Below are 24,659 nucleotides of genomic sequence, written 5' to 3'. Positions count from 1 at the left end.
AGGGAGGACTGGAATCCACATGGCCTCTGCTCACACTTCTGTCCTATCACTTCTTCCCCACATGCAGTGCGGCTCAGGAATCACTTGGCAACACTCACTCCTTTCTCATTTGCCTTTGGGGAGCACAAAGTCTGCTGTGAAGAATTGGAGGCAGGAGAGGCTGCTCCCTAATAAGGGGTTAGTATTCAGGGGAGTTGTGGGGCTGACACAGGGACCTCAGTGCAAGCTCCCTCCCACACACCCAACCATGATGGTTTTGAAAGAGAAGTTGAAGTGGGAAGGAATCGTTTTCACCATAGCACCTTGGCTGAGGTGTGGTGAGGTCAGGCACTGATCAAGAGAAAGAAAATAGGGGCGCCTGGGTGGCTCAGTGGGTTAAAGCCTCTGCCTTCGGCTCAGGTCATGATCCCGGGGTCCTGGGATCGAGCCCCTTATCGGGCTCTCACTCCGCGGAGAGCCTGCTTCCTCCTCTCTCTCTGCCTGCCTCTCTGCCTACTTGTGATCTCTGTCAAATAAATAAAAATCTTAAAAAAAAAAAAAAGAGAAAGAAAATAGTTTGAGTTTTCTGTACTCAACAGCTCTCAGAGGAGAACACACCAGGCCACCCAACACCACTCAGAGGAAGCACCAGTTTGGTCAAAAGGCAGAACGAGGGGTAACTGTGGGCAAGCACCTTTATTCTGGTCTTTGCGGGAAGGAAAGGGTTAGACGAGGCAAACAGGTTTAGGATTGGCTAATTGGAATGATTTCACCAGGCTCTAGGTTCCCAGGGCTATCCCAGGATACCTGATCCTTGACCCTGGCATAATCAGAGTGGTGTATGGTGGTCCAGAGTATATAATTCAGATAAGGGAGATGTTTGGTGTTGTGGACTTAATGGGTCATTCAAGAAGAACTGACCACCTTCTAGCCAGGGCCTCAAAACTGGATCAAGATACATCTACCCATTCTGTATCACAGCAAGCAATATTCTTTCAAAAAATATATGTAAATTATCATACATTTTGTTACTTCTCTGATCCCCAAACTTTAATGCTTCCCATTGACTCTCCTGGGATGAAATATTTTATAATTCAAAAACTGTATTATAGTAATTGCTTTTTAAAGAGTTGAAAAGCACCACATGCAGTCCAAATGAAGTTTTCTGACTCTCCTGAGCCCCACAGAAATGAAGGCATCTAACTGTACATAGTTTTGTATATAGGCATCTTCTGTACATAGTTTCTAATCAAGCTAAAAGCTTACAACTCCGAATGAAAACAGAGAGACCTAGTTCACTAATGTCCAAGCCAGGGCTTTTTCTTGCTCACCCTGATTAGGAGATAGTCAAAGGGACTGCCCAGTATCACCCAGTCCACCAGCAGTCTTTTGCTAGGCCAAAAAAAAAAAAAAAAACCCACAAAAACAAAACAAACCCAATTCAAGCAAGTAACTATTAAGCTCAGAGAGATGTCATAATTCCTCTTTCACTTCTTAATATGAAGTGCTGTTTGAAATAACTGTAAAGTAATCCTTGAAATGAGGGCAAATAACCCAAGGGACCCGCCTTCTGGGGTGATGACTTACTTCTTGAAGCACTGGTGCTGCTTCAAAGTACATTTTTCTTTTTTTTATTAACATAAAATTGGCATATAACATTGTATTCATGTCAGGTGTAGACATAATTCAATATCTGCATATACTACAAAGTGACCACATTTCTAACTACCATACAACTGACCTCTTTCACAAAGGTGTATTTTTCTATATTGGTCAGGAAAATTCTTCAGATGAGGTTGTGACTGCTGAACCAGCCTTCATTCCACTTGGGTTATCTCATCCCTCAATCTCTGCCTACTAGAGCACCTGACCTCAAGGAGAAACATTACACTTGGACAGGCTCTATGCTGCTGCTGGACAGTTCAATTTGCTTTTTTACTTCATTCTTTCCTTCTCTCAATGGGAAAGGAAGCCAGAAAAGGGGCTCGTGAACCAGCCTAGAAGATCTCTCTCTTTTGGGTTCAAGAGTGCAGCTAAGAGTTAAGAGTGTGTACCACAGAACCAGAGTGCTTCAGTGTGCCATCTGTAGGTGTCTGTGACTCTGCACTTCAGTTCCTTTCCACGAAATGGTGATGGTAGTAACATCTACTGCTGGATTGCTATGATGTTAAATGAAATTGAGTATTCAGAAGCAGTGCAAACCACAGTGAAGGTGCAATACGTGTAAACTACTGTAATCCTCATTGCTATCTGACAGGTACTATGGCTTTGAATAAAAGCCTTCTCTGAGCCTCAGGAATCCTGCCTATCCATCAGCACTCTCCTGAGGAAGGTGCGGGGGCTGTGGGGGGCAAAGCTTAATGGGTAAAGTGTTCTTTCAAGGGGGTATTAACTGGATAATTTTAATAGACTCCAGACAATACAAACTTCGGCACTGTTTGTTATGGATGAGTGGCTTCCACAGAGGAGCCTATATCTGAAACTTAAAAATATTTATTGAAAGGAATTAAATTTGTGATAATCTATTCACATAAATAACAGGGAATATAAAAGCAGGTCAGTCTCTGTGAGAGGGTACATCTTGGGGCGATCTTCACTTGTGGTGAATTCAATTGTTTTTAAACCACAAACATTAAAGGTGCATCTCTCTGTAGGTACTCCCAACAATTAAAAAAAAAACAAAACATGTCTCTTTAGATTTCAGAGCTTAGGTGAGACACCTTTTGTGGACACAGAGGTGAAAAGAATGGAGGCCCTAAGACCCTACAGCTGAGGTGGTCCAAGTAGACCGGGTGTAGGCAAACATTTTCCAGTTGGTGAGATGGACATTTGTGGAAAAGGCCTGGATCTGTGGTACCAGTATGAGCAATTCCAGCCCTCACTGTGAAAGAGGGTCTACATGTGACCATGCTGGTTCCCATCTCTGGAAAAAAGCATAGTGGGCACCTGTGATGACTCCTAAAACCAGAGGGAGGCTCATAATCAGGCCAAGGTCCTAGTCTTTCATTCAGGGAAGCCATCAAAGATTATTGCATCGTTGATGAATAATGGAGAACTGTCAGACTTGAAGGGATTTAAGAGCCCGTTTGGCTGAGTATCTCTTAACGGACTACATGATGATATCTTCTTGGACCTGGCTTCACAGTCTCTTCATTCTGAAGCACTATTTTTTTGATATAATTTTAATATTTGCCTCAGATTGGCTGCTTGCATTTTCTCTCCAGAACCAGACTTTATACAGTGTGAGCTGTGATGGAGTCATCATGGGTTTCTTAAGAACACCTGATTTTTGTAGGACCCATTTTCTGTAATTTTGTCTTAATTTTCTCCTTGTACATTTTCACCTCCTCTGACAGCTCTTGCTTTTACTTTACCCATTTTTCTTTCCTGGAGTCAGCTTCTTTTGACAAACCGCTCTTTCCTCTACTATTGTCATCCACTCATAATCTGCCACTATTCCAAGCATTCCCCTAATATAACGAGTGATTGTAAAATAATTTGGTCTGCTAAACCTGTGATGAATGCCTTGATCTTTTCCTATTTATGAAGAGTCTCCAAAAATTAAAATGGTAATAATTACTAACCCCATAACATATCAAGAAAATCTCCACCTGGTAGCCATTTCCACCCACCCTGTAGCCTAAGGTGTTCTGTGACTGAAAACTTTGCATTCTCCCTGGGTCTTCTGGGTCACCTTCAGGGACTGGGAGATTTTCAGCCCAAGTGATAATCATGTGAGCCACCTCAGTAAACCCGTTAATCCTTCTCTAAATCCTGCAATCGAAGCCGCCTTTATCTGTTTCGGTGTTTTCGGTTCCCTATTTCTTCCTCGGCAGGAAATAACTCATTTTCTTCTCACGATGGTCTTCAATCCAGGAATCCTTAGAGCTCTGTTTTGGGAAGGACTCTCCCAGTCAGTACATTTCGGAGCGCAATTATACTGCTTATCGACACTCCCCTCCCCCCCCCCGCCCCACAGGGCTCCCACAGGTCTTGCAGCTCCCGTCCCAACACCGCCCGCTTCCACAGCCCCCGGCCTGCCTCGCGCCCTGCCGACCAATCCGTGGCTCCGCTCCATGCGCGTCACAATAGCGCCCTCGCAGCCCCGCCCTTGGACGCCGGCCGCGGAGGCCCCGCCCCCCCCGCGCTCATTGCGTCCTTCCGGCTCCGTGGTGGAAGTCGCCCTTCGCCGCGTCTTCCTGGAGAAGAAGGTGGGGTTCCGCGGGGAAACCGGCCGGCGATTACGCCGGCAGCCGGAAGTGGGGTGGGGGCGCGGGCTCCCGGGCTGTTGCTCCTAGGTGCTGGGGTACAGGGCCAAGCGGGGATCGGGCAAACCCAGAACAGCGGGGTAAACGCCGCGTGCGCCCATCGGGCGGGAGTTGTGCACTCGGGCCTGCCGCGCGCCAGATCCCGCCCCTCGGAGGCCCCGCCCAGGGCGCGCTACCAGGGGTTTCCATGGTGATGGTAAACAAGCCTCAACTGCCTCAGCTACAACTGCCAAGCTCCCCGCGTTCCACCCTCCTCTAGGTGCTCAGAGGGACGATCGAGGTGCCGGATGTGAAGAGCGGGAGCGTGGAGACTCGGATCCCGAGGTGAGGGGCGGGACGGGCGGCGGGTCCGAGGCTGAGGGCTGCACAACTGGGACCGACCGAGAATTGGGCCCTTGAGTATGGGGACACTGGGACTGAGATTTGGAGTCGGGGGAGGCTAGGTCTGAAATCAAGGGCCTCACACATGGGAACCGAATGGGGACTGGGGACGACGAGGTTGAGAGTTGGGGTCGGGAGAGGTAGAATATGAGGTCAAAAGCCGGTTACTCGGGTACAGACCAGGGACTCGGCTCACTGGGGGTAGGGGTGGCGGAGCTGAGAATTGGGGTGGGAGGAGGTGGGATCAGAGGTCAACGGCCTTACACTCGGGTACTGGACCGCTGGGCTGAGATTTAGGACCGGGGGGAGGCCGGGCCCGCGGCGAGGAACGGAGGAAAGGCCTGGTGCGGACTCCAGAGGTCGCAGAGCTTGAGTACCCCTGCCAGGAATAGCGTGAGGCACCTGGCGACCGTGGGAGGGGGGCTTCATTTAAAAATGAAAGCAGTACTTTCACGTGGTTGAATTGCACCACACTGGTTGGGAACTGGCTCCTCCCCCCTCCCACGTTCCCGCTCGCTGAGCCTCCACTTTCGGTCTTTGCGGCCTTTTCTTCCTCTCCGTGCGGCGTGTGTTCCTGAGCCCCAGTCTGCGTTTTGTCTCCTGCTTTTAGAGGTATAGTGTCTGCATTTTGGGTAGAAACTCTCGCTCACGTTATCTTTGCCTGGTGACGGCACTTCTGCCGAGCGAGCTTAATCTTTTCTTTGTATCCTTGAATGTATTTTTTGCTGATTCTTGACTGCGCCTGAGAAACTTCTGGAGTCTGCCGGTGCTCGCGCTGCGCCCTCTACCTTCAGCGTTCCCGCGTGGTTCACTGAAAGTGGCGCTGGCCGGCCTGGTGACGCCGAGCGAGTCTCGGGGACTCGACCGACCCTGGTCTTTTATAGACCTGGTTGGGAGGCCACAGGCCCCTCCCCGTTGATTTGTACCTTTAAGGAGCTCTCAGATTCTTGCCAGACAAATCCCCAGACCCGGGAGAGCCCCCCTCCCCAGCTCCTGCACGACCTCCACCCCCGCCCCCGCCAGGCGCCCCTTGGGTCCCGGCCCGCCTGCCCGCTGGAAGCTCTTCGCAGTAGCTTATTTCCCCGAGGCCCTAGGACAAACGCGCTTCCTTCTGTAGTTCTCTCTACTATTGGGGGTACTTCGGGCTCCTCTCTGCCACTGCGGGCCGCATGCGTGGCGGGAGAGGGGTCCGCGAGCGGCGGCGCGCTAAGGGGGAACCGCTCGGTGGGGGGTGGGGGAGGGAGCGCGGAGGTGCCGGAGGTTAGGGCCGCGCCTCCGGTATCTGGAACCTAGTGGAGCTGGAAGAGTTGTGAACACTTTAAATAACCATTTCATTTAAAAATATTGTCGAAATTACCTATCTTAATGTAGTTCTATTACTTATAGTTACGTTTTTAAAGGTTAACTATTTGTTTCTGAATTTCTAGTAAGAATGAAAATACCTCGGGTTCTCCGGTTAGACAAAAAATACGTTAGGATATGTCAGTGAAAAGTGATGTTTTTAGTGTTAATTTCTAGACACGAGTCTTCATTTTAAAATAAGTGAGTAAATTTCTACTTTTAATAAATTTTAGGAGAGATTGCTCTTGTGCCCGTATGCATTTTGGAAATTTATTAGGCTTGTTCTGTATTACGGTCTCCTTTCTATTTTTAATTTTTCTATTTTAACATTCTTTTTGTGGTATTTGCTTTTTTTCTTTTAATCTTTTTTTAATAGGCGAGTGACTGGTTTTCTTTTAAAAATATTGCTACAAGGCTTTCTGTAAACACAAAATATTCAAGTAAAAATGTGAATTGATTTAAGTGAAAAGATTGATTAAATACGTCCTCAGATACGGCCAAAACTGTGAAGGAGAGTGTGGAGACATAGGGGGCCCATCCCGGATAAGTGCCTGCAGCGCTGCAGAAATGGGAAGGGGGACTCTTGAATCTGAGCTCTGGCTCGCAGACTCTTTGTAGAAGCACGTGAATTGACCCTTAACTGGGTCCACAGAGCTAGGAGTTTGACCGTATTTTTAAGTCACATGCTCATGACCGGTCTGTAGGTGGGGGGAGGGGGGCGGTGGTAATTGCTGTTATCCGTGTTGTACAGATGAGAAAATGGAGGCCCAGGGGGAAATGAAGTCACTAGCCCAGGGAGGGAATAGGACTCAGGTCTGTCTGACAGGGACAGCCCTCCTCTGCCAGGGACCCTGCTCCCATCTTACCGCCCGGAATTGGGAGTTACTGTGGATAACGAGGCAGATCAGAGGGAGAATCTAGCTCATCTAAGGCCAATCTGGCTTGTTTGACAGCAAATCCCAGACATAACGAGGATTTTATCCATAAATATTTTAGCTTCTATTCTATAGATTAAAAAAAAAATACAAGTACAATACCATTATCACAGCTGAAGAAATAGTAATTCCTTGAGATCATTAAATACCCTGTGTTCAAATGCACTTGACTGTATATTTCTTGAATAATTTTTTTTTATGGCCGGCTTGAATTGTAATCTAAACAAGGTCACACCTTAATTTGGTGGCCATCTCTTTTAAATTCTGTTAATCAGAGCAGCATTTTCCAGTGGAAATAAAATGCAAGCCACTTACATAATTTCACTTTTTTAATAGTAAAAAGAAACATGTTCATTCTAATAATTATTTAGTTTAACCTAGTGAATGTTCAGAATATTTTCTCATGTGATTTTTAAATTACATTTTTTTCCACTTAAGCTTTCAAAATCCAGTATGTACTATATATATACAGCACATCTCACTTTTTTTTTTTTTAAGATTTTATTTACGTATTTGAGAGAGAGCATGAGAGGGGAGAACGTCAGAGGGAGAGGCAGACTCCCCACAAAGCTGGGAGCCCAGTGGCCATGACCTGAGCCAAAGGCAGTAGCTTAACCAACTGAGCCACCCAGGCGCCCAGCACATCTCACTTTTTACTAGCCACATTTTCAGTGTGGACAAGTAATTACCTTACTAGTGCAGTCTAGAGGTTCTCTCTTCTTTTTTTTTTTTGAATGAATTGGGTTGAGTGTCACATACACAGTTCCTTCCTCAGGCTTTGGGTTTTTCTGATTACATTCAGTGGTGGTGTTTGAATCTCTGACCTCTCTGCCTTTCCTGCAAAATGATAATTACCTGTAAGGGCTGTTCTGGTTCCGCTGAGATTTTCTTTTTGGAGAGAATACTTCATTGGAGGTGCTGTGCACTCTTGCCTACTCCTGCTGCAGGCACTTGTGTTCCCCCTTTGTGATGTTAGCAGCTATCGATGGTCTTTCCCTAAACCCATTGTTTTGTTAATATCTCCAAATTAGTGACACTTTAAATATTCCTTCTTGTTTAGTAGTAGGAATATTTCTAGAGAGAGGAAACTTTCTTTGTTAATCATTTGATTTTTCTAAGTTGTACTTTATAAATGGTAGTTTAAATTTTGATCTGTTCCTGTTGTATATCAATATCCAACATAATTAGTGATCTCTAGCATGTGCCAAAGACACTTTTTTCTGGTATCATTTTGAAGTCGTGAGTTTTAACATGTAATTTAATTCACTGTGGCTTTTATTCTCTTTGGTGCAGAAATTATCCAGTTTGTGGCCAGCGGGAGCCCTTCAGTTTGGTTCCTGACTTGATACAACCACCGTGATCTTTGATGCCTTCCTTAGTTTAAGGTGTAATCCTTCATTAAGTGGGTCCAACAAAGTTTATTCAACTGGACTTCTAGTGGTGGGCAATTGGGTTGTTTCTAGCCTTTTCCTATTAGAAATAGAGCTGAGATGAATATCCTTTGTATGTGTCTTTGCTTTTTTGGGGGGGCCATTTAATATTTCCACAAATGGTATTTGAAAGGGCCTATTTGCCAAGGGGATGTTTTCAAATTTATGTATTTCTTGCGAATATGGTAGGTATTTTAAATGTTACTTCATTTTAAATTTTAATTTATCTTAAATGGGTAAGGTGGAGGATCTTTTCATGTTTAAGGTCATTTCTTTTTCTGTTGACTATACTTCTAACTCATTTTCCTTTTGGGTGGATGGACTTTCTCTTTTTAGATACTCTATTAAAGATACTAATGCTTTGGGGAAAATTGGCAATATCTTTCCCATTTTATCATTGATATGTTTGCTTAGTTTAACCTCTTAGCTATGCATAAGAGGTTTGGAGGTTTCTGTTTTGGGGTGTTTGTTTGTTTGTATTTATGTAATGAAATTTTTCAGTATTTTCCCATGTTCTGGGTTTTGGGTCTTGGTCAGGAAAGTTTTCCCCACTCCCAGTTTATAGAGGAATTCATCAATTTCCTCTTATTTTCTTCTGTTGTGTAAGATACTTCTTTGCATTTCTCATAAAACATGAAAAAATCTTAGTTAACTCATTTATTCTTCATTAATATGTCAGTGTGACAGATTGCAGGAATTGACTTTGAAATGGTGAGCTGCAGTTGTATTCCTGGAACAAATTCAACTTGGTCATGATTATTGCTTTGTGTTTTGCTGGATTTTGTGGGCTGATAATTTCTTTAGGATCTTTTCATCTGAGTTCATGAGCAAAATTAGCCTGTGAAACTCAATAAACTAATTCTAACACTCTTGGAAATGGAAAATCAATTCCAGGTTGATTATAGATCAAAACATAAAAATGTAGATGAAAACAACAGAGCTTTTGAAGTTAAAAAAAACAACAACAACAACAACCCATATGGCCTTGGCCTAAGAAAAAGATTTCTTAAACAGCACAAAAAGCGATAATATTAAGGGGGGAAAAGACTGGAATGAAAAATTCTGAATTCCAGTTAGGTTTTCCTGACAGTATGCTGCTTTTACAAATATTCTGACCTAGTGTGAATACTAAAAATTCCTTGCTCTCTTATAAGTATCTACATTGCAGAGATGATCCGTTATTGGCATCTCTATAGGTTTTTGTTCTGTTTTACACAAAATTTGTTCAGTCCAATAGAATATGCTGTCCAATAGAATGAATGACAGATTTATTTTGTTTCGTATTTGAGAGATATAATTCACATACTACCCAGTTTAAAGGGTACAAATCAGAGGTTTTTAGTATATTCACAACATTGTGAAGACCATCACTAACTACTACTACCTAGTTCAAGAACATTTTCTTAGATTGAAATACCCTTAAGCATTCCTGGGATGAATTCATTTGGTCATGGTGTATAACCTTTCTTACAAGTTGTGGGATTCAGTTTGTAGTATTTTGTTGAGGAATTTTGCACCTGTACTCATAAGGGATATTAGTATGTAGTTATCTCTTCCTGTGATGTCTGTCTGGTTTTGGTATCAGATTGTTTAGTTTACTAGGACTGCCATAACAAAATACTGCAGACTGGGTTCCAACAGAAATTTATTGCCTTGTAGTTATGGAGGCCAGAAGTCCTAGATCAAGGCATCAGCAGGGTTGGTTCCTCTAAGAGCCATGACGAAATTATACATTCCAGCCCTCTCTCCTTGGTTTGTTAGATGGCTGTCTTCTGTGTTTGTGTCATCTTGTCTGTCTCCAAATTTCCCCTTCTTAGAGGGGCATCAGTCATAATGGAATATGACCCACTCTAATGACCTCATTTTGTAAAAAAGACTGTCTCCAAATCTCACATACTGAGGTGCTGGCATTAGGACTTCATCAAAATTTTGGACGCGCACTACAGCCCATAAAATAGGGTAATAGTGGCCTTAGGAAAATGAGTTGGGATGTGTTTTAATATTTTAATTTAGTATATTTTAATGTATTTTGATTGACTGTTATCCAAAATAATATTTCAACATATCAGTATTTTAACATTGAGATGTTATGTTCTTGTTTTAATCTTTGCAGTTTGGTGTGCATTTTATACTTAGAGCACATCTCAATTTGTACTTGCCACTTTCAAGTGTTCAGTAGGCACGTGTGGTTAACTATCGTATTTTTATCCTTTGTACCCAGTTCTTTCTCCAAAGCTGTTTTTTCTATACTTTAAATTTAGGAGTTTTAGCAACATATGCCTAGGTTGTGTCTTTCAAAAATATCTGTTGGGAACTACACGATCACGTTTATCTTAAGCCAGGAAAATCTCCCTTTCATTCTTTATCTGTTCTCCTGCCTCCATTTGTGTCTTTTTCTCCTTCTGGAATTCCTATTATTGACATGTTACTTCTGTTGTCTCATGTTACATCCGTGTCCTCCAAATTTCATATCTTTTTCCCTTTATTTCTTTCTCTTTGTTTTGAGATATTTCTTCCACTTGCTTTTTCAGGCCACTGTGCTTTCAGTTTATTACTAACTTTATAAATTCAAAATTCAGATTTTAAAAGTTTTATATTCTGTAACTGAGTATCTGAAAGTTCTCATATTTTTTTGTTAAAAAAATTTAGTGTTTTGTCCATTGCTTCTCATTCACTTTAAACTGTCTATTGTTCTAAGCTGTTGTCTGAATGCATGGTATTCTCTCCGGGTGCTTGAGCCACTCTCATGTGCATTGCCGTGTTTCTTTCCTCTTGGATTTGTTCTCTACTCTCCTAGGGCAGTGTGGTATGGTCCCCTGAGCAGCAAAAATTGAGCACAAGATGCTACAGCAGTCTTCGCTCCTATGGCAGCTGCATGGGACCTGACAAGGTGTCAGCTCTCCACAGAGCCCCAGGAGGAAGCTATAGGCCCCTTGAGGGGCTGGGGGCATGTACTCTAACCATCTCTCTGGAGACCATGAGTGTAGGCCTTTGCCGGGTTCTAGGATCTAAATGGTCACCCAACAAGGGGCTGCTTTCTGAGGGGAAAGAGCTACAGGAAAGTTCATAGGGGAGGTGGTTGGGAGACTGTCGTCTTAGCAATCATATTTTCTTTAACAACCTCCCCCAACTCCCGCCTTACATTTCTTAGCTGTGCTGAATCATATTTCTTACTGTGGGGAAAGCACTACCAATTCAATAGAGATGATGAAATTTTTCCCTCATTTGAAAACATTTTATCTTAAGCAGTGGAAGTCAAATAGCAGTGTTTCTTTTTATGAACATTTCACCTGATATGTTTTTTTTTCTCTGGTAACTTGGGTTTTGATTCCTGAGTCACCAGCAGAATGCAATCAGTAATATAGAGCAACAGCTGCTTGTTCTATGTAGGGTAAAATTTTGTCCCTTATGTTAATTTTAATACAGGCATAATAGATACAGTTTACCTAACATGACATACTATTTTTGCTTTTAGTTAACACAGCTTTTGAGAAATGAACATTGAGGGAAAGTGTATTATTACCCGAGACTTAGCTACAGTACACAAACTAAAAGCCCTTATAATGAAAAGATAATGGAAAATAGCGTTCCTGTTTCATACATCTCTCTTGATGGATAAAAAATGTAGTAATAATAAACATTTAGAATTTTTTTTTTTTTAAGATTTTATTTATTTGACAGACAGTGATCACGAGTAGGTAGAGAGGCAGGCAGAGAGAGAGGGGGAAGCAGGCTCCCGGCTAAGGAGAGAGCCCATGTGGGACTCGATCCCAGGACCCTGAGATCATGACCTGAGCTGAAGGCAGAGGCTTAACCCACTGAGCCACCCAGGTGCCCTGAACATTTAGAATGTTAATAACACATTTAATGACCCATCTACAGCTTTTCTCTCAATAGCTCTGAACTTTATATATTGAACTTGGCTTGTTGTACAAATTAGGGTCAGAGTTGTCACACTTGGGATGCCTGAGCCCCTTGAAAATTTTGGCACAACTGTGTAGGGGGTGTGGTTTCTTGAAGTAGTCGGTTCAGAACTACATCATATTCTCAAGTATTTGACAGCCAGAAATGTTTAAGAGCCACTGAAATGGGACTTTATAAAAATTGCTGGGTTGGGAGAGACTTGAGGTTTCCAGTGGAACAGGAAAACTACCCATAATAAATTAGGGATTTGGGCTTTGCTCATGCACTGTCCCTAGACAGGGAATTGCTTTTTTCCCAGACCCATCTTTGCTCAAGGGAAAACAGACATAAGCAGCAGAAATAATATCTAAAATTCTCTTCTGTGAATTTAATAAGACCTGAATATGAAGATTAAAAGGATTTGCCACGAGTGCCTGGCTGGCTCAGTTGGTAGAGCATGCGACTCTTGATCCTCAGGGTTGTTAAGTTCGAGCTCCACATTGGGTATAGAGATTACTTAAAAAAATAAAATCTTTAAAAAAAAATAAAAGGATTCACCACAAAGTAAAATATTTATACAAAGCAACCAGCACAAAAACAGACCCTGGCAAAGCCCTGCATTTTAAAAATATAAAGAGGGGCTCCTGGGTGGCTCCATTGTTAAGCGTCTGCCTTCAGCTCAGGTCATGATCCCAGGGTTCTGGGATGGGGCCCTGCATCAGGCTCCCTGGTCGGGAGGAAGCCTGCTTTTCCCTCTCCCACTCCCCCTGCCTGTGTTGTGTCTCTCTCTGTCAAATAAATCTCTTTTAAAAAAATAAATAATTAAAAACGTAAAAAATAAAAAACTTTGACCAAGCATTCAGGGAGGAATAAGTAGGATAGTGCACAAAGGAACCAAAAAGGGGGGGGGGGTCTTCTAAAATCTGCTTTTATACCTTAGGTATTTACCAGGGGTGAAAAGTTTCCCATTCCTACCCCTTCTCATGCTTAGGATCTGTTTGTCACTTCCCTTAGAGCCCCAGTGTAAATTAATCTCCATTTTCTAGTTTTGGGTCATTCAGAATTTGTCATCATACATGTATTTCTTCTTTTTTTTTTTTTTTTTTAAGATTTTATTTGTCAAGAGCATGAGTGGGGAGGGGCAGAGGGAGAAGTAACCTCCCCGCTGAGCAGGGAGCCTAATTTCTTTATTGATTTCTCAGCCTACTGTTCTGTGGACCTAGCACAGTGTCTGCATTTTGTAAGTGCACAGTATTTCTGAGTTAATGAATGACTTTCCCAAGTTTGGTAAATTTTTATCTACTGCACATCACTCAGATCTTGGCACAATTGCTTCATTTCTACCACAGTGTTTTTACTTTGGGGTACCATCAGTTTTTCCTAAACTTGCTCCTTGCTTCCCATCTCCTCTCCATGCATCTGTTCCCACCATTTGTTTTCCAGATAACAGCTAGACTGTTCTGTTGAAAAGCAAAAACACAAATTACACCACATTCCATTTTCAAACAATTAAATGATTTCCCATTGGTTTGACTAATGTACAGAATACCAAACCAGGCTTTCAAAGCTAAGGAGGATCTTTCTCTCCTTTCCTCTTTCATTGGTTTTAGCAGGGCAAGTCTCCGTGTCTTCGGTACACGTTGTTCCTTCACCAGGCAGGAACCCTATCATGGCTGATCAATTATTAACTGTCACCTCCCCAGTGTCACCAACCACTTGAGCCAGGAAGGCATATGTAAAACTACTTAACTTCAACAAATACATTCAAATAAATAAAGTGAGAAAACATACCAGTTACATAAATTACCAAGAATATATTTTGAAGAGGTTTTCATGAAGTAAAATAAATGCTTATGAAGTAGTCCGGTACCTCAGTTCTGTAGAGATACTCTTTCCAAAAACAAGCCAGTTTTGTGGCTTAATTTTTCTTTGGAATATTGTTTTACTTCTCTTGAATTCACGAGTTTTTAGTGTTATGTATAACTTTCCATGGTTTGGCTGGATCTTGATTCTTGTCACCCAGCTTCCACAGTTAGGGACAGTTTTTCTTATATTCTCCACCTAATTGTTTTAAGATTTTGACAGAGAGCCAGAGAGGGAACATAAGCCGGGGGAGTGGGAGAGGGAGAAGTAGGCTTCCTGCAGAGTAGGGATCCTGACACAGGGCTCCATTCCAGACCCCAGGATGAAGACCTGAGCGGAAGGCAGAGGCTTTTAATGACTGAGCCACCCAACCCTTCCCCCTACCCCCCAAATAATTTTTTAAAAAATTTCATCCACAGATACTTCCAGTGAATAAAACTCTAGAAACGAATTCTTTTATTTTTAAACATAACTAGTTTTATATCTAAAATAAGTAAATATACTTCAACATTTAAAAACCACTTTAATATCAAATTTTTAGTCAGTTGAAATACCACAGTGTTTATCAACTTGTTTGACTCAATCCAGATATACCCCAGGTGTTGTGAAGCCATGATAAATCTCTCAGATTTCTTTTATTCAGTAAGTGTTCACTTGGTCTTTTCCCTTGGAGCTATTTTGTAATGAAGGACTGAACTCATTTGCCTGTCTGGCTTTGCATACTCTTATCTAGCTAGTAGGTTCCTCTTCCCTATAAATCCTGTTCATTTCAGTTACTTCTGGTATGTAGATTATATGACTTTCTTTTTTAAAATAATTTCATTACTAAAAGTATTTAACCTGCAGAGAAGTAGAGACAAAAGTAAACTATATACCTACCCATCACCCGGTTTCAGGAACTACTAAATCATGACCCGTTTGTTTCATGTGTAATCCCACTTCATAGACTCAGACTTAGAATCAGATTCTAGACATCAAATATATCTTTTAAGTATTGACTCCAAAAATAAAACCATAGCACCACAATTAAAACTAAAATTTTTTAAATTCCGTAATATAAAATTTAATCATTGCTCATGTTGCAGTTGCCTTATCTTTTAAAAAGATTTTATTTATTTGACAGAGCGAGCACTAAGAGGGCGAGCGGTAGGGAGAGGGAGAAGCAGGTTACCCTTAGAGCGGGGAGCCCACGCCAGGCTCCATCCCAGGACACTGGGATCGTGACCTGAGCCGAAGGCAGGCAGGCAGACACTTAACCAACTGAGCTACCCAGGCGCCTGTAGTAATTATTTTCAAGATTGTTCTTTTGAACTCGGATTCAGAGGTTCGTGAAATGTAATTCTTTGTAATGTAAAACTTTGCGAGTTTTAAAATCTTTTTAAAATCTTTTAAATCTTAATCTTTTTAAATCTTTTAAACTGACTCAAAGTATTTACATGAATCTATGCCCAAATATGTAAAACAAGGTACTGTATGTACAAAGAGGTTCTACCTTTTGTCTGTTAGTTTCCTTTCACAATTCTTCCTGCTTTAAGATTTTTTCAGATTTTTATTTTTTATTTTTTTTTTAATTTTACATCTCTTCCACATATATCATGCCAATCTTCCCCGCCCCTACGCTAGTATTCTGGACTTTTCCCCGTCCTGGCACCCTTCCGGAGAACTCACACAGAACGGTCTTCCTCGTTGCTTTTCTTCCCTCCTTCCTCCCACTTCCTGCCTGGGCCGAACGCGCGGGCCGCGGGCCGCACCTGCAGGACGCGTTTCCATTGGTGACATCTTGGCGGGCCCATCGGTGGCACTTCCTCCTTTACACCCCGTGACCCACGTCCGGCCCGCCGCCCTCAGTCACGCGGCCTCTGCCTCCGGGACGCAGCCCCGCGCGCCGGCCTTCCGGACTCCGGACCCGTCGTGGTGAGCCGCCGCGAGCGGACGACCCCTGCCCGCCCGCCCATCCACCCTCTCTCAGCCCCCAATCCACCTCCCACCTCCCGCGAGTCCCGGGAACTCGTCCTCCCTCCCCCCGAAGGCCCTCTCCCCAGATCCCGCCCGCTCCAGGAACTCTTTCTCCTCCCCCCCCCCCCCCCCCCGTTGCCCCAGGAACTCTTCTACCCCCGCGGGCCCAGGAAGTCCCCCCGACCCGACCCGGGAGCTCCGCCCTCCACGGGTCCCGGGAACTCGGCCCTGGCCACCCCAGAAAGCTCCCCCCCGACTCGGGAGCTCCGCCCCCTCCCCCGCGGCTCCGGGAAGCCGGGACGGGGAACTCGGCCCCACCTCACTACCTCCTCGGCGACGTCGGCGACCTCCCTCCCCATCCCCCCGCCCCCGCCCCCGCAAGCTTCCCCCCTCCCTCCACCCGGGATCTCCCCTCCCACCACCCGGCCCGGGAAGCCTTCGCCCGGTGACCTCTTTTCCCCTCCCCCTCCCGCTCTGCCCGGGAAGCCTCTCTCCCCCCTCCCCCCTTCCCTCCTCCCTCTTCCCTCCCTCCTCGGATCGTCCCGCCCCCGCCCCGGAAGCTCCCGCTGACCCCGCCCAGGCCCCGCGAAGGGGCGCTCCGGGGCCCCTTTTCCTGTGGGGTCTGGCGGACGGTAGGGTCTCGCATCCGCCAGGTAGCAGCCGAGTGAGCGCCCCCAGCACCTCGTCCCCGTTTCCCCGCCCGGGGAGCTTAGCGCCTGCGACCGCCGCTGTGCTTCCCGCCGAAATCGCTCAGACGCGCCCCTGGCGGCCCGCGCGGCTGCGAGCTTCAGAACGCAGTTGGAGCCGTCGTCTGAGGCGTTCGCCCACAGCCGCTTGAGTTTCGTTTTCAGGTTAATAACAAAAGGAGACGCACCTGGACTTTTCCCGGAGCCGTCTGCGTTTTTAAGCGTCGGGTGGAATTAGGGGTCCTTTGGCTGTAAACCGCGCTTGTTTGATGAAAATAGAAATCAGTCCTGCTCCCCTCAGCGGTAAGTCTGAAGAGCAACAAAGTCAACTGCGTAATCCTGAAGCAGCGTCTCTCTCGCCCACTGTGATTTAAGAGTAGAACTTTCTGAGTAATTAGGACCCCCAGGACAACCTGGCTCTTGCGTGTTACCTGCTGCAGGTGAATATTTATTTACAAATAAGGGTGAGAATGCTCTAGGTGCCACTGCAGCACAAATAAGAGGGTGAAGCCAGGGTCCCACTGAGTACCCTTCCCTAAGGAAGAGGGTGGGAGTTTAAGCCGCCCTAGTACTCGGTAAACCTAATCAGTCCTGGCACTCGGAGGCGCACCCCATTTTTATCTTGATTGGATCTACCTGAATCCGAACTAAATCCCGTCTAACCAGTAGAGTGAAGGAGAGCCTCGCGGGAGTCTAGGAGTCTGTTAGAAATGGAGAATCTTGCCCTATCCCCAGTCTATTGTTCAAGAATCTTTGCATTTTAACAATATCTATCCACGGGGGTCTGTGCACAACGCACATTCCGCTCACTTGGGGGAGTTGTGCAAAATCCTTGGCCACATCCTGTGCGGTGCAGTTAAATTAGAAGCTCCAGGTGCAGGACTTAAGAATAGTACTTTTTCCTACTCCAGCGATTGTAAGGTCGTGCTCCGGTGAGACCCGTCCTTTATCAGTGCTTCAGCGTGTGTTCGCGCGTGCGCCTCCCGGTTTTCAGTCTGGTGAAAATTGGCCTCGGTGTCGCTGGCCGTCCCGGCGCTTGCTTGTCCGAGGACGGTTCGGTAGATGTTGGTCTGCAGACCACATTGGAAGGAACTAGGAGCTGGGTAAACCGTAGAAGAAGGGAATCAAGTCATCAAGATGTCTGGGTTCTTCTGTCTTTTAGATACCACTCTTCTGGGGGCACAAGAGAGGGACTGATGAAGCTTTTTGAAGCCATCTGCCAGAGAATTTCAAGTTATTGTTAAACTGTGGTACTTGACATTTTTACCGCTCCCCCCTCCCAGCTGGATGGTATCTAATGTAACAATACAGAAGGTTTGGACAGGGCAGATTTATCTTTAAGACAACACTCTCAGCGAAATTCACTTTCCCAGTTACACTTTTCCAAAATTAAGAATGTGGTTTGGTTCTCCGTCGCACTCCTTGGAATTCATGTATCCTAGTCTTTGGGGACACTTTAATCACTTGGCTGTGGGCGATGGTAGTGATGTTTTTCCTGTTGAAAAGCGTATTTCAAAATTTCCTCCCTTTATTGTCAATGTCAGAGCAAATACAGGTCCCAAGAAATGAAGTTACCAAATAAAACTGGGAAGGAAAGACGTTGACCATCTCCACCCTGCCCCCCTCCAAACCCCCACCCTCGGATTCCTGTAAATCGTAAATCCTGTTGAACAATTTCAGCAACCGACTCTGTGGAGCTCATCACAGTAAAGATTATGCTGCCTGGGGTCTCACCTCCTGCCCCTGCGGTCCCTTCGGTACCCGGGACTATTGTGGACTTGCTCCACCCTCTCCCTGAAGAGGCCCCTCCCACCCTCGGTATTTAGATTTCCTCACGGAGCTTAGAGTTAGAATTCTAAGTCTCTTCTGTGTTGGTGCGATGTTTCCCTGCTCTTACCCTGTCTGTTACCCTATGAAAAGGTAAACCTTCGAAATGCTGTGGGGGCAGTCCCTGGTGTGTGCTTTAATTGTGGAAGGCTTGGGGCTATAAAGGGCTTCCAGCAGCCCCAGCCGTACCTCTCCAGAAGGGGGAAGGGAGCTGGAGCCCATCCCAGCCAGGGCACCACCTCTGGTTGCTCTGTGACTGCTGGGACACTGAGGCAAGACGGCCATATCACTCTTTTTTAGGACAGTTCGTTACCTACAAGGAGTGTCTCCGACTGTGGGCATCCCTTCCCCGGGTGGTTCTTTAAGGTGAGCTCTTTTAAGAAAAGTACTTTTTGTTCACATTTTATGTATTTAAACAGGACATTTCTTACCCTGAAGATCTTTGTCATTAGCTTTAAATCTAATATGGAGTAAAAATCTACACTCTCCTACTGAATTTTAGTTAATGTCCTAAGTACTGTAAAACTCAATAAGGGATGCAAATGCTAAAGGTTCTGAGGGCAGAGTGAGGATGTTGAGTTATATTTGCACCTAAAATTAGATCTGTGTTCCATTGGAAGTTTAAAAGAATATGGAGTTAGCAGGTCTGGGACTTAACCCTGAGAAATATAAGAGAAAATTTATTCTGGAGTATAAGTAAGCAACAAAAGTTTTACATGGAGATGTGTGTTTTAGAAGAGTGCTCTTCACCTTGCTTTGAGAGAAGTTACTTTGTTTTTGGAACTTTTTTTTATTTTAATGTCAACTTTTTTTTTTAAGATTTTATTTATTATTTATTTGACAGAGAGAGAGATCACAAGTAGGCAGACAGGCAGGCAGAGAAAGAGGAGGAAGCAGGCTCCCTGCTGAGCAGAGAGCCCAATGCAGGGCTCCATCCCAGGACCCCGAGATCATGACCTGAGCCGAAGGCAGACGCTTTAACCCACTGAGTCGCCCAGGCGCCCCGGAACTTTATTTTCTGAAGCAAAACATTTGTAATCTGTACTATACTGTTAGGTGTTTTAGGTAATTTTATATTAAATAATTGTGTTCATTTATGCTTCGTGCATGTTTTTTTCAGCCTAGACTGCCATATTGTAGAGGGAGGTGTCGACCTCTCAGGGCCATCAGTTAATCTCTTGCTAATCTTGGGCCTGCTGTGCTAGGGGTGGGGCAAACAGTCTGTCCCTGCTAGGCTTTTCCTAGCAATTTTGAAGACATTTTAAACAAACCAGAGGAAGAATGCTATGGGAGTATAGAACCGTAAGACTTAATTTGTAGAAAGGGAAGGTCTTGTGGGAAGGTAGTATGTTTGAGCTGAGACCTTAAGGATTAGTTGGATTTAGCTAGACAGAAGGTTGGGTGGAGTATGTTTGGGGAGATAATTACCATGTGTGTTTGAATCCCAGGGAGCAGTAAGCCTGGCACATTCCAGGCACAGAAATGAATAAAGGAGTGGGTTGGTTTTTTTTTCTTCTTTTTTTGATGGCAGTGACTCAAGCTAGATAAGTGTGTTGTAGGCCAAAGTTACAAGTTCTAAGTACCCCGTTAGCTCTGTGGTTTGTGTTCCAGTGCTAGTGGGAAGCCACCAAGGATTTGGAACAGGAGAATACCAAAGTCGGTTTAGGGGAACACTTGAGCTACAGATTGGGTTGCAATAAGGGTTAGCCATTACACTTGGAGAAGTTTAAGAACCAGGTAAGAATATCCTAGCATGGGCTGTTGGTACTGGAATTAGAAATGAGGAAGTAGAAAGGGATAGGAGGGCAATGCAGAAAGAGTTGTTTGACAATTGAAATCACAAAGGAATTACTGAGCTCTTACTGTGCTATGCAATGGCTAGGGGACTGAGTATAGAACTGTGACAAACCTTGATATTGAAATCAAGAGTTCTTGAACAGGATTTAGGAATGTTGGTTAGGGTGGTGAATGGAATCACTCGAGAGGTAATCAACTCATTGGATTGGAGGGCTTGGGTGAAATTGTCCAAGGATTACTTCACTTTTTTTCTAGAACCTAAGGATGACAGATAAGGCTATTTATATCTGCAGCTGAGATGCTAAAGAAGAGTTTCACAGGAAAAAAAATGCTGCTTTCTTTCATGGGGTGTAGGAGTTACGGAGTAGAATTTTGTATACCATTCTGGGCTTCATGAAGTCTGAGGCTCGGGACTTGAGTCCTGGGCCTGGGGCTAGTTGACCATGGATATCACATGAGGCTCCCTAGAAAAGGACTCACAGAAAGAATCTGGGAGAACAGATGGAAGGAATTAATAGAAAACCAGGAGACGGTTGGCATCATTAAGAGCCAAAGGGAGGAAGGATTTCCAGAGGGAGTGGTTAAATCCTGCTATAGGGATGAGTAAAATGAAGAAAATACTCTCTTTCTTACAAGGAGTGAGAGATTTTGCCTTTTCAGTGGTGAGGAGTAGAGGGGACAGTAGAGGCTTGCCTTCTGAAATTTTACTGAGGGGGTCAGCAAATCAAGTAGCTGGAGGCAAAGTTGGTATCAGGGAAGGTATATTATGGTGTTGGTCATAATTAGTTTGTCTTCAGTGAAGAGACTATGAAGATAAATTTCTCTTGGCATCTGGGTGGATCTGTTGATTAAGTGTCTGACATTTGATCTCAGCTCAGGTCTTGATCCCCCTTGATCAGCAGGGTTGTGAGTTCCTAGGCATGGAACTCACTTAAAAATAATAATTATTATTATTATTTCTCTGGGGTGAGTGGAGTTGGGACCAGAGCAGGATTGTGATCCTGCTAATGTAATGTCAGCTGATAAGAGAAACAACTCCTCCTTGTTTAAGTTTCTAGACTTTGTGGTAGTTCCTTTACGTGATCTCTGTTTGAACCAGACGAGAGACCAGCTGAAGGTAGGGGAGATTAGAATAGACAGCTCAGGGCTTTGGAGGAGAGGGGTGGAACTGTAGGCAGTATTGAGGGCCCACTTTAAGGTCAGTGGCCCCGATTTACAGTAGTCAGTCTCAACTCAAGGAGCAGTTTTATCCCCAGGGAACATTTGGGAATATCTGGAGACCTTTGGGGTTGTCACACCTGGGGAGAGGGGTGCTTTTGATGGCTAGTGGGCAGAGGCCAGGGATGCTGCTGTGTAATATCCTGCAGTGCACAGGCCTATTCCCCACAACAAAGAATTGTCCAAAATACGAAACATTTTGCCTGGCTTTGTGTCCCTGAGCCACCCATCCACCCAGTATTAACCACGAAACAGGTAATTTTACTGGGCGCATACAATAAAGGAGAAAGAACATATGAATTCCATTTGTTGTAGGGGGATGGACTGAAGTCATTACAAAACTACCCTTTTGCATGTTGGTAGTTTAAAAATAATGATTAAAAGTGCTACATAAGGTGACTTCATCAAATACTTGAATTACTATAAATTATAAAATTATGGTGAGTCAGAATGGTAGTTTGTCAATAATCTGGTTTTCTCTGATAACCTGTGCAATTGAGCATTTCATATTTATCACAAATTTGCTCTTCTTTTTCCTCTAGTAACAAAATGTCCTTTTACTTGAGATATATAATAATCATGTTTTCATCCAATTCTGAAAAGTTCTCTCAATATTCTGAAATACTGGCATATTTCATTCTTTTGTCTTCCTTTCTAAAACTTAAAATAGTTGACTGTTAGAATTTATAAGTTTTGGCTTAATGATTAAAGCTTCCAGATTGCTATTGTATTTGTTTAAGACTCATAATTTGTTCTTTTTCAGTCTGTCTGTGAGTAATACATATATTTTGGGAGAGACCTGGGATTGGAATCTCAGCTCAAATGTATTCGGTGTATTTCTTAACATATTTTACTCTTCTTTTTTCATCTGTAAAATCAGGAAAACAAGATTTACTGCATATTCTTGTATATAATAAATGAAAAATTATGTAAAGTAGTTTTTGCTTTCTTTTCAGCCACAAAAAGCTGCACCCAAGCTTGTTTGACGTCTGTCCTCTCAAGTGTCCATGATGCTGGGCCCCGAGGGAGGTGAAGGCTTTGTGGTCAAGCTCCGTGGCCTGCCCTGGTCCTGCTCTGTTGAGGATGTGCAGAATTTCCTTTCTGACTGCACAATTCATGATGGGGCTGCAGGCGTTCATTTCATCTACACTAGAGAAGGCAGGCAGAGTGGTGAGGCTTTTGTTGAACTTGAATCAGAAGATGATGTAAAAATGGCCCTTAAAAAAGACAGGGAAAGCATGGGACACCGGTACATTGAGGTGTTCAAGTCCCACAGAACCGAGATGGATTGGGTGTTGAAGCACAGTGGTCCAAACAGTGCCGACACCGCCAATGATGGCTTCGTGCGGCTTCGAGGACTCCCATTTGGATGCACCAAGGAAGAAATTGTTCAGTTCTTCTCAGGGTTGGAAATTGTGCCAAACGGGATCACATTGCCTGTGGACCCCGAGGGCAAGATTACAGGGGAAGCCTTTGTGCAGTTTGCCTCACAGGAGTTAGCTGAGAAGGCCCTAGGGAAGCACAAGGAGAGAATAGGGCACAGGTATATTGAAGTGTTTAAGAGCAGTCAGGAAGAAGTTAGGTCATACTCAGATCCCCCTCTGAAGTTCATGTCTGTACAGCGGCCGGGGCCCTATGACCGCCCTGGCACAGCCAGGAGGTATATTGGTATTGTCAAGCAAGCGGGCCTGGAGAGGATGAGGTCTGGTGCATATAGTGCAGGCTATGGGGGCTATGAGGAGTACAGCGGCCTCAGCGATGGCTACGGCTTCACCACCGATCTGTTTGGGAGAGACCTCAGTTACTGTCTCTCAGGCATGTATGACCACAGATACGGCGACGGCGAGTTCACTGTCCAGAGTACCACTGGGCACTGCGTCCACATGAGAGGGCTGCCATACAAAGCCACAGAGAACGACATTTACAACTTCTTCTCTCCACTCAACCCTGTGAGAGTCCATATTGAGATTGGCCCTGATGGAAGAGTGACGGGCGAAGCGGATGTTGAGTTTGCCACTCACGAAGAAGCTGTGGCAGCTATGTCCAAAGACCGGGCCAACATGCAGCACAGATACATAGAACTTTTCCTGAATTCCACAACTGGGGCCAGCAATGGGGCATATAGCAGCCAGATGATGCAAGGCATGGGGGTGTCGGCCCAGTCCACTTACAGTGGCCTCGAGAGCCAGTCTGTGAGCGGCTGTTACGGGGCTGGCTATGGAGGCCAGAACAGCATGGGTGGATATGACTAGTTTTGTAGGAGCATTTGAGTTATTGCAATCAAATTTTCACAGGCAGCCAACAAGCAGTGAAAAGCAATTATTACTCTAGAGGAAGCTGTGGGACCCATTTTGCACCATGAGTTTGTGAAATCTGGATTAAAAAATTACCTCTTCAGTGTTTTCTCATGCAAACTTTCTTCTAGCATGTGATATTGAGTAAACTAAAACTATTTTCAGCTTTTCTCAATTAATATTTTGGTAGCGTACTTCAGAGTGATGTTATCTGAGTTAAAGTAGTTTTAAGTACATTAAATGGATCTTTTACACCACATCACCGTGAACACATTGGGGAGGCGTGCTTTTTTGGAAAACTCAAGGTGCTAGATCCCTGATTCAAAGAGGAACATTTCTCATGTTTGTTCATTCTAGTTTATTTTCATTTAAAATCTTTTAGGTTAAGTTTAAGCTTTTAAAAAATAAGTTAGTTTTGAAAATTGAGACACATTACTAATACTGTAGGAATTGGTGAGGCCTTGACTTAAAACTTTCTTTGTACTGTGATTTCCTTTTGGGTGTATTTTGCTAAGTGAAACTTGTTAAATTTTTTTGTTAACTAAATTTTTTTCTTAAAATAAAGATTTTTTCACAATGACTGGCACCGACTATATACTCACCAGAAAGGTAGCAAAATGGGTGGTTGAAGAGAATTTAGTACTGCTGTATTTCAGTGTGAATTTCAAAATAATTTAGCACATGAAATCTAAGATTTCCCTTATATTCCTATAGGCTAAATTAGAAGTTTGATTTTAAAAATGTTAAATGTGAGTGGTGGAAATGGAAACACATCCCAGAG

At 44.1% G+C, this 24,659-nt stretch overlaps 1 protein-coding gene across 8 annotated transcripts; it reads left to right on the top strand.

Moving 5' to 3' along the window:
- The first annotated feature begins 4,132 nt into the window (after window positions 1–4,132).
- On the top strand, window positions 4,133–24,458 carry HNRNPF (heterogeneous nuclear ribonucleoprotein F). Of its 8 annotated transcripts, XM_080823408.1 has the most exons (5): window positions 4,133–4,190; window positions 4,507–4,571; window positions 16,908–17,045; window positions 18,870–18,935; window positions 22,541–24,458. In XM_080823408.1, exon 5 carries the CDS (start codon window positions 22,592–22,594, stop codon window positions 23,834–23,836), a length of 1,245 nt encoding a protein of 414 aa, XP_080679534.1. In that variant the 5' UTR covers window positions 4,133–4,190; window positions 4,507–4,571; window positions 16,908–17,045; window positions 18,870–18,935; window positions 22,541–22,591; the 3' UTR covers window positions 23,837–24,458. The 8 variants fall into 8 exon arrangements, with proteins under 8 accessions (XP_080679534.1, XP_080679536.1, XP_080679540.1 ...); XM_080823410.1 differs by lacking the exon at window positions 16,908–17,045; XM_080823407.1 differs by lacking the exons at window positions 4,133–4,190; window positions 4,507–4,571 and adding an exon at window positions 15,691–16,014.
- The last annotated feature ends 201 nt before the right edge of the window (window positions 24,459–24,659 follow it).

The sequence above is a fragment of the Martes martes genome (genome assembly GCF_963455335.1).
Source record: "Martes martes genome assembly, chromosome: 14".
In the NCBI taxonomy this organism is placed as follows: domain Eukaryota; kingdom Metazoa; phylum Chordata; class Mammalia; order Carnivora; family Mustelidae; genus Martes; species Martes martes.
This window is presented reverse-complemented; position numbering and strand designations above follow the sequence as displayed.

Excerpts from the sequence above, each read along its gene's own strand:
- HNRNPF (XM_080823410.1), top strand. The coding sequence starts at position 22,592 with ATGATGCTGGGCCCCGAGGGAGGTGAAGGCTTTGTGGTCAAGCTCCGT.